The sequence below is a fragment of the Larimichthys crocea genome, chromosome XXIII, assembly GCF_000972845.2.
Source record: "Larimichthys crocea isolate SSNF chromosome XXIII, L_crocea_2.0, whole genome shotgun sequence".
NCBI classification, from domain to species: Eukaryota; Metazoa; Chordata; class Actinopteri; family Sciaenidae; genus Larimichthys; species Larimichthys crocea.
In genome coordinates, this window is record NC_040033.1 from 8,817,028 (window position 1) to 8,826,254 (window position 9,227).

The window sequence follows — 9,227 nt, forward strand, 5'->3', positions numbered from 1 at the left end:
TGTCATTAAGACTATTTGTCATTCCTGTCCAGGAGAGAAGGATGCCCCCTCCCGTGCCAAAGAAGCCCATGAAGGGCCACCCTCCTCTGGCTAGGGACCGCTCACTGGAGAGCTCTGAGCGCCAGCGTCTGGAGGCTCGCAAACGCCTGCTAGCTGCCAAACGTGCCGCGTCGGTTCGACAGAGCTCTGCCACCGAGAGCGCAGACAGTATCGAGATCTATATCCCAGAGGCTCAGACCAGACTATGAGACATGCAAACACATGTACCCACACACACACACGCCCTCAACACTGTCCCATCCATACAATAGCACTGAATGCTGAAGCTTGGGTGCTAGTGTAACACATTTTTTGCAGACTTCCCAGATCATTTTGGAGTCAGTCACGATGGAAGTTGTTTGAACCAGAAATGTATATTTACAGTATTTATTTATTTATTTATTGATCCACACCCACCCCACCCCCACCTCCTCATTTCCTTCTTCCAGCTTTGATGTAGCAGTCCCTCTTCTTCCTTTACCTCCACCCGTCCCTCACCCTGAAAGACCTGTCTTATGAATCCCCTTTTTTGAAGTGGCCTAATATTACAAAGTAAGCCAGGTGTAGCACAGCAGTGATGCTTCACGTTAATGTGTTTCAGGTGCCGAGAATCAGAGGAAGATAGGGAAGGAGCATGCATGTCCATGTGGAGTGTGTGTATGCACACGCGAACACACACACAACATTTGATCTGACCTGCTCAGATGAAATGCGTACCAGACCTATTGACTCATATTGGATTTTATTTTTATATTTGTATAAAATCCCGTGATCTAATTCTTAAAATACCACAAGCTGGGACGTTTTCTTTTTTTTATTTTTTATTCTTAGATTGAGGTCAGTGACATAAGTCATCCTCTCTCTGAAAATGGGTCTCTCTAGCAAAGCAGGAGGCCGGCCCTGTTAAAAGAAGGTCAAGAGGTGAGATTTTTTTGCTCCTCCAGGTGAGGAAAAGAGCAGAGTTTTTGGGGGGTTCTGCAAAGAGTGCAATTTACTGAAAGAGTTCGAAATAATGTCACAAACCTAACCTGTGCATGAGTGAGAGAAAGAGTGTGTGTGTGTGTGTGTGTGTGTGTGTGCGTGTGTGTCTTATGATTCAGATGTTCCTTTCAAAAGTGCTTCCTATTTTTCTAGGTCTGAGTGGTCCTAGCTGTAATTTAAGATTAAGGTAGCAGTATCAACAAACTGTAAACAAACCACCCATCTCGTCATTTCAAACTAAGCAAACCACGTTTGTATAAAGAACATACCAGATAATGACACGACATGCATGCTGACACCAGGTAACTGATATTTTTGTCTTTTCTAAACAGATTTAATCCTTTCTCACGTTACGTTCAAACTCTTCCGTGTTAAAGACAGTGCTAAAAATCTGATATTCGGTACAATACTGGTAGTTGTACTATATTTTATTATGTCATTTTTAGACAAGAGAGGTTTATTGACAGTATTGAGACTAAAGGACTGAAAAGGGACTATTTTCTCCTCACTGTGCGTGCACTATCTCTGCCTCCAAATGAAGCAATTATTTGAAGGCCATACACAAAAAAAAATATCCAATTTGTAATATTTTGTATTCATGTTTAATTTATTGATTAGAACAATGACTGTTTCTTGACATTGTGATTATTATTATGCACTGACAACAAGGCCCTTATACTGTGTTTATGTTTTATTTGTGTTCTTTTGCATTACAGGCACTTTTTTTTCTTTTTTTTTGTGCGTGTGTGTCTTTTTTCTTTTTCAGTGATCAGCCTTAATTTCTAATATGATAGTCGAGCACAACAGCAGTCTCAGGGGAAGAAGTGTGTGTGTGTAAGTGTGTCTGTGTGTGAGAGAGTGAGTGACTGACTTGTGACTGTATGTGACCCATGGCATTGTCACTTACTGTACATAACCCCAGCCACAAGGATAGGCCATGATGTAAAACAAAGGAACAGTGTCCATGCCATCTTTTGAATGATGTTCCTAATGAACATCTCAGCCCTTCAACACAACAAGGTATTTCTGTCAGCTGCTCGAATGTGCAGACAATCCTGAGTCGGTTTAGCCATCACATAATTGTTTTGATGACAGAATAGCATCTGACAAAGTTTTGTGCCATTGAAGAATTCTAGTTAAGCATATATTTCTGCTCTAATTGTCCCTACCTGAAGTTTTCACTGAGTGAAGTTGACGAAGTAACCGTACAGTATGATTTGTATTTCCTTTAGTTGGTCATATATGAAGTTTAGAGAGGATGCATAAAAGTAACAATAGTTCAAACTTATTGCCATTTTATGTAGATGAAGCTCATTTTAGTATTTTTTACTTGTATTTGAATTGAATCGTCTGTCAAATGACTTGACTTCTTATTTATGTTTATTATATTAACATATCAATATAACACTCCTGATATAGCAGGGAGTTAGAAACCAGAATGTTGGACTGCGGTTAATCGCTTAACTCAAAAAGACACTCCAGCAATTCTGAAGCTTGTGATGTAGTTATATTATGAGATAAACATTCAGATAAACATTTGTACATAAATGAATGTTTCCCTATGTAAATGTAAACTAAAAAAAAACCCCTCAATCAAATAACATATTAAGCAGATATACATTTTGTAATTAATGTTATTACACTGTTGATGTTATGGCACGTGTATGAGCTCTTATCAGCATTAAAAAAATATATCATTGCCATAATTTTGTGGTGTTCATTTCTTTCTCTGTCTCCACATGTGTTCTCAATTGGAATATAATTAAACAGATTACAAGGCCAGCATGGTGTGTTTTTTAGGGCATTTCCCTTCCGCAGGGGCGGGTCCCCATAATTAGATAGCACTTTTGGCCTTGGCTTAGACCTGTCACTCCTTGTACATGCAGCTTCTGGTGATTCGTCATTCACACATCAGTCATGCTGAGGCATGGCATGCTGACCTCAGTGGCCAGAGTTCAGGAGTGTGTGGGGACGGGAGGTCTAAGGGGGGGGTTTGCGGAAGTGGGTGTAGTCTTTGTATAAAGCCTAGCCCTGGGTATGCCTTTAAGAAAGCCCACCATGGTGGGCTACAACTGCCTGCTGTGTTCCTGGAGGTCTGTTTAAACCCTTATTAGTGATTAAATCCCAAAGTTTGGAGCCAGCCTCCACCACGAGAGCTGTCACTTTAGACAGGCGACACCTGGGGAAAAAGTGGAGAGCTCAAAATACAGTAACATTTGTTTACAACCAGCAGATTACTACGATAAACCCACTGCTGATTGGTGCACTACTGACTTTTTCCCGGAGTCAAAAGACAACGTCGTCAAAGATTTTCCTCTCAAATTAGTAAAATAGATTGTGACAGAAAAGAACATGTCATAAATAAAAGGGTGGTTGTCTAAGCAAATATAGACAACAAATCCTATTGAGGCCAATAGAGAAGCTTTAGCAGGACCAGAAGGGAACAGCTGTCCTCTTCGCCTTGAACGAGCCAGCGTACTCACTCATAAGCTGCCTTACATTGATTCTATTGAGACACAGCCACACATAAAGCCCCGCTGGCAAGAAACTGTTGACGTCTGCTGTATGCCGGTGTTAATTTATGCAGGATTATGCTAATTGGCAGGAGCTGTTGTAAACCTCTCACACACAGGAATGTCTTCTGAATGCCTAACGGTAGCCTGGTGGAAAGGCACGAGTGCTATACTATTTCTGTCCTCCCTCCTTTTTTATTTACCGAACAGTCTGACTCAATACACTCTCCTTATCCTTGAGGGATGAATCGGTAATCTTCAAAGTTCAGTGGGATTTACAAGAATACGGGCCCGTATAAATGCGCATTAGTTTTAAGTGATCTGACTGATCCGCGGCAGGGGAAAAACGATCAAATCTGAGATGTAGAAAAACAAAACTTTATTTGAATCCCATGTGACCCCTATTTGCCACAAACATTGCACAGTATGAAAAGAAATCACATCATTGGGCGTCGTGTCACATTAACTATACACATGGTCCTATTATACATGAAAATGCTTCTTTTTTTTTTTTGGTGATTTCATAAATGCTGTCTTTGTCAGGTTTGTAAAACAGCAAAATGCAGAAAAGACATCTGTAGTGTTTAATTTTCCAGTCCACTGGCCGTCGTTTTTTTTTTCGCTGAGTGATGGGATGAAGGCTCAGACTAAGAACCTGCTACATTGGTCATCTGAAATATCCCTCGGGAAGGGGAAGAAGGAGTAAAAAAAAAAAAAAAAGGATAGAGGTTTTTTCTTTTAAAATAGCTAAAAGTAAATTACAAAATCAAAACTATACTTATACTCATGATAACACATAACAATACTACAGTAGTGAATAAGTTTGTCATAGATGCCAAGAGCAAAGTATGTTTAAGACACTGAGATGACCTTCTTCTGCCTTTTAGTGTGCAAACAAATGAGGCAGACCAATCATGAACTGATATCTGAAATGTAGAAACAGTAAAACGTGTGTGGATGCCACCAATCCGTGTGACTGGTCTGTGAAGGAGGGCTGGTTTCTAAGCTCCTCTACGTTCTCTAAAAATGATATACATGTATAATGGAAAAAGACATAAGACAGGCAGCATTTCTCCGATAACATTTTTGGTCCCTGTGTGCAAATAAGATACACATGTAGATACATACGCATGTATGTGAAATGAATAAACAACTTACAGCCAAGGCACCTCGATACAGTTTTTTTTTCTCCATAAAAAAACATCCTCATCAATTTGATTGGTATACCAAAAATAGAAATGATCAGGCTTTCATGTGGATTTGTTCTCTGTCGCGTGCAGACAAGTCACTTAACTCAGAGGAGTCCCCATAGTCGAGACACAAAGTCAGTCTCCATTCCCTCTCCTCCTCCTCCTCCTCTTCCTCCTCTTCTTCTTCTCCTGTCACTTTCTCCCTTTAGGAGACCAGCTGTTTGGCTTGCAGCTCCATTTCTGCAGCCCGTTTGAGGGCCACATCCACCAGGAGCTGGAAGCCGCTGAAGTCTTGTGTGAGGTCTGGAGGGGTGGGGGGAGGGGTGTTGAAGAGCCCGCTGCGGGGGCTCAGGTTGCCCTCCATGCCGGCGCTGCTGAGGATGGTGGTAGTGGTGGGGAGCGGCTGGCCGCCCGGCCCTTCATCCCGGCACCTGAACAGCGCCTGAGCGGACTGCAACAGCTCGGCCGCCCTGTCGCAGTTCATTCCTGGCACAGAGGGGTGGGCGGCTGTCGGACTGGCCTGCATTGCTGTGGTGACAGTGGTGTGACAGATGACAGAAGGGCGGGTGGGCATGAGCCCCCCCGGAGAGGGGGACACGGAGGTTGGAGAGGGTGAGGAGGGAGACGCCGCCTTCCTCAGGACGCTGGGCATGGCGGGTTCGAAGCTGGAGGGGTGGAGGACGCGTTTGTCGTAGCTCTCCTCCGTACCTGCTGCGGGGCTGCTGTGTTTCGGGGACTGGGAGCTGTCAGAGAAGCTGTCGCCAGCCTTGCTACCTTTCCTGGATATGGTGAACTGGTTGGGATCTTTGCCATCTTTCCTCAGCATCTCTGGTAGAAGCCGCCGCCGCGCATTAATGAACCAGTTGCACACCTGGAGAGGAACAACAACAGAAATCCATGCTGTGAGAAAGCGGTATCACATGGCTCACTTATGTTCTGCCTTGCAATTTAAAAAAAGAAAATCTGCTGGTACGTTTATCCCCCAGGTGCAGGTTTGCACCTGTGTTTTCAATGGAGAAATCTAACTGAAAGGGTAAACACCACCCATCTTTCACACCACAGGCTATAGATTTCACACCATTAGCATTTCCTGTAAACACTGCAGAAATAAAAAAAAACAGACTTCTAGGATTAACTTTAAAAGATTGTCTAACTATCTAAACATATGAAGTCTAGTGCGGACTTCTTAATCCTGTATTTAAAATAGTTTTCAGTACAAAGTAATCTCCTTTGTCATAGCCGTAATCACAGTCATCTCTCCTCTTTTTCCCCCTCTGTCCTCCAGGCTAGTCGTAACTGGCTCAGGGAGACTCGCAGCTCTAACCATGTAAATGACTCTGCATTGTTCCCAGACAGCTGGGATGGAAAGGGGCTGGAGGGAGGGAAATTCCTGTCCGAGTGCCTCAGCCAAGCCCACAGCACAGAGGGAGTGAGTTTACTCACGTTGTCTCAGGCTTTTAATGTTGCAACATCAGGCTGATTTGGATGACCTTCAATTCACTGTTTGTGTGTGTGTGTGTCATGTTTTGTTTGCCATCCAGACAGGAAATGATTCAGCCAAGCTGTCACTTACTCGCTCTTGACTTTTTACAGTGCTGTGTTTACACTCTTAAGGGCTTTTGCCGCCAATCTTATCTGTCATATCTGTGTCCGTACCTGTAGTGTGGAGAGCTGAGTCTGCTTTGACAGGAGGGCTTTCTCCTGTTCAGAGGGGTAAGCGTTGTAACGGTGTTCGTACAACCAGTCCCGGAGGATCTGAACCGACTCCTTGGGCAGATTCCCCCGCCGTTTTCTTTTCCCGCTGCTCCCCGTGCTGGACGACAAATCCAGGGGGGCATCCACGCTGTCCTCGTCGTCCGTCTCGCTCCCTGACAGCATCATCAAACCTGCGCAAAGCGAGCGCGAGGGAAGGAGAAAAAAAAAAAGAAAAAGAGAGAGAATGTATGAGACAAAGAAGAAGAATATGTATCCTCTTATGTGTCAGCCGCTCAGCTGTCGGTCTCCCAGCCCGCTCTGCCGCAGCCGTTTTTTTAACCAAGCGCAAGCTGTCTGGGAGGCAGCTGATGTGTCAGAAGCGAGCTGTCAAGTTCAGCCATGTGATTCATATAAGGAAGGAAGGAGGGAGGGAGGGAGGAGGGTGTGAGGAGCAGAAAGAGGAGGAGGAGGAGGATGGAAGGGAAGGGAAGGGAAGGGAGGGATGGAGGGGAAGGAGGAGGGGTGTACGTCACAAAGGCTGGTCTGATGCTGTGGCAGTTATAAAACCTGCCTCGACAAACACAAGCCAGGTCTATAGCACCGAGACCCAGAGCACACCTTGCATGCTTTGGATAAGTAAAGCACCACGGGGACAATCAGTGTATGAAAGGGAGATTTTGTTTTGAAGTGTGTTTGCAAAAGATTACAGATTTTTTGGATTTAGTTTTTTTTTTGTGTAATCAAAGTCAATCATGATCAAACAGGATTTTTGAATTACTTTGAATGTGAAGAAGTTTAAGCCAGGGGAAATGAAACCAGCTTTGATTTTTTATTAGTTGAAGTCAGGTCTGTTTCAGTGAAGTTTCCAGCATGTTACATTTCAAAAGAGCTCCAAGTGAGTCATGCATATAAAGAAACTTGCATATGATGCTATGTAGCCAGACGCCATTAAAAGAAAAATGCAGAAATCCAGAGGATATTTAATCCACACACACACACAAAAAAAAAAACTCAAAGTCTGCTCTGGAGCAAACTAGTGGGAAAGGAATAAGAAAGTTCCCAAGTGTGAGCGGCCAACAGGATGAGGTAATTACGTAGGCTGGAGCGAGAGGGGAAGGGGGAGGGGAGACCTGTTGCAAATCAGCGTCTCCAGACTAAACAAAAGAATCCAGGGCTGCGTGCTTCTTTGTATGCGATTCAAAAGTTTCTACACGCAAACGGCGACTTCAACATAAACTCAAGTCCCTCTGTAACATCACAGTTTGACACAGTGGGGAGAAAACACGCTTTAAAAGGCAGGAAGACGCAGTTTTTGGTGACTTTAAACAACTTGTAACGGGGTTTTCTATTGTGTGTGTGTGCGCTGCACCACGAGGTCCGTGAATGTAACAAGCAACTTCCCACAATGAGGTCAGGATGAACATTAGCCTGCATTTGGGATTTCGATACAATTAAATACAAATAAATAAATAAAGGTGTTTCCGTCTGAGGCAGATACACTGTGTCTGTGTTTAGCGTTTGTAGGAAGCAACACTTGGAAAGTCTTGAACTCAACAATAGTCGCCAACTTTCAAACTCGCATCCTCACTTTTTTTTTTTTTTTTTTTGGTCAAACTTTCGACACAAATTAAAGAAATGAAAATGAGTTCATTCGCGCTAAAAACAAAAAAAAAGTAAAGTCCAATTAAAGTCTTTTTTTTATTCTGAAGTTTGATAATTGCACCGTGACAAGAAAAACAACACACATGGCCCAAACAGCCGTGTGTGTGTGTGTTATTGTGTCAAAACGTGAATAAAAACACATCGAGAGAAAACACTAATAAATCACAAATAAATAAATAAAAGATTTTGCTTTATCGACTTTTGACATCGCGCCAGCACATGGCAGAAAAAGCCCCCTGTCATGTCTGGAAAGGAAACAATAGACTGCATGGTTTGCATATGAGAGAAATGGCTCTGTTAATCGTTCCTGTGTCGCTGTCTCAACTCATTTTCGCTCGTAAAAAAACAAAAAAAAAAAACACATCTAACTCACCCTTTTTCGTCTTCATCTCCGTCCGAAAATGCACACTTTTGTTCCCGTGCCGAGCGCAGAAGAAAATAGTCTTTGTGTCAGTGCGCTGGGTTTTTTCTTCTTTCCTCCAGATATCCACAGCGTGTATCCGAATATGCGAAAATCCTTATTCATCAAAACTCGCTTCTCCTTCTTCTTCTTCTTTCTGTGTGTTTTTCTTTTTCTAGTCGTCCTCTTGTTTTTTTTAGACTTAAAGTAAAAAGGAGGAGGGGGGTTTTACCTGAGATCTCTCGCGTCCCTTCGGCTCAAAAGCCCTTTTCTCATTGACTGTGTGTTTGATCCTGAAACTGGGTGACAGCTATCTTTGACAGCTGCGTGACTCAACGCACAGAGATCCTCCCACTATGGAGGGCAGAGGAGAAAAAAAAAATCTCTGACATCAGCATGGCTTGTTCCACTGACATGGATACAGTCTCTCTAAGCTTTTAAGTGCTGCAGACCCCATTTTTTAAAAAATAATAATGATAATAATTTTTTTTAAAAGCCAAACAGACGCAGCAGTAATTTATATTAAATCATGATCCACAGAGAGGCGCTCATTTAGGCGGGCAGCCACAACAACAACAACAACAACCAGCGGCAGCAGGCTGCATGGAGAGCACTGCGGACCTCGTGGTAACATGTTACATAAATAATAACCAAGATTTAAAAAAAAAAAAATCAGATTACTGCTACAGGCTATATTTTTATCACCTTGTGGTGTGTGGTGTTCAGTAATCAGCTCATCCATCACCT

At 43.1% G+C, this 9,227-nt stretch overlaps 2 protein-coding genes across 3 annotated transcripts in view; one reads left to right on the plus strand and one right to left on the minus strand.

Annotated features, from left to right (window-relative positions):
- Positions 1–1,979, plus strand: part of dlgap1b (discs, large (Drosophila) homolog-associated protein 1b) — an 87,550-nt gene extending 85,571 nt beyond the window's left edge. Inside the window, exon 11 of one of the 2 annotated variants that reach the window (XM_010740877.3) lies at positions 33–248. In XM_010740877.3, the coding sequence (XP_010739179.2) occupies positions 33–248 (216 nt within the window). Of the gene's footprint in view, positions 1–32 lie in introns of both variants that reach the window. The other variant, XM_027274127.1, reaches the window with a different exon arrangement.
- Positions 1,980–3,895: 1,916 nt separating this feature from the next.
- On the minus strand, positions 3,896–8,880 carry tgif1 (TGFB-induced factor homeobox 1). The gene is made up of 3 exons (XM_010740876.3): positions 8,454–8,880; positions 6,380–6,609; positions 3,896–5,594 (listed from the first exon to the last, which is right to left on the minus strand). The coding sequence occupies exons 1-3, from the start codon at positions 8,467–8,469 to the stop codon at positions 4,929–4,931; spliced, it is 912 nt and encodes a 303-aa protein (XP_010739178.1). The 5' UTR covers positions 8,470–8,880; the 3' UTR covers positions 3,896–4,928.
- Between the last annotated feature and the right edge of the window lie 347 nt (positions 8,881–9,227).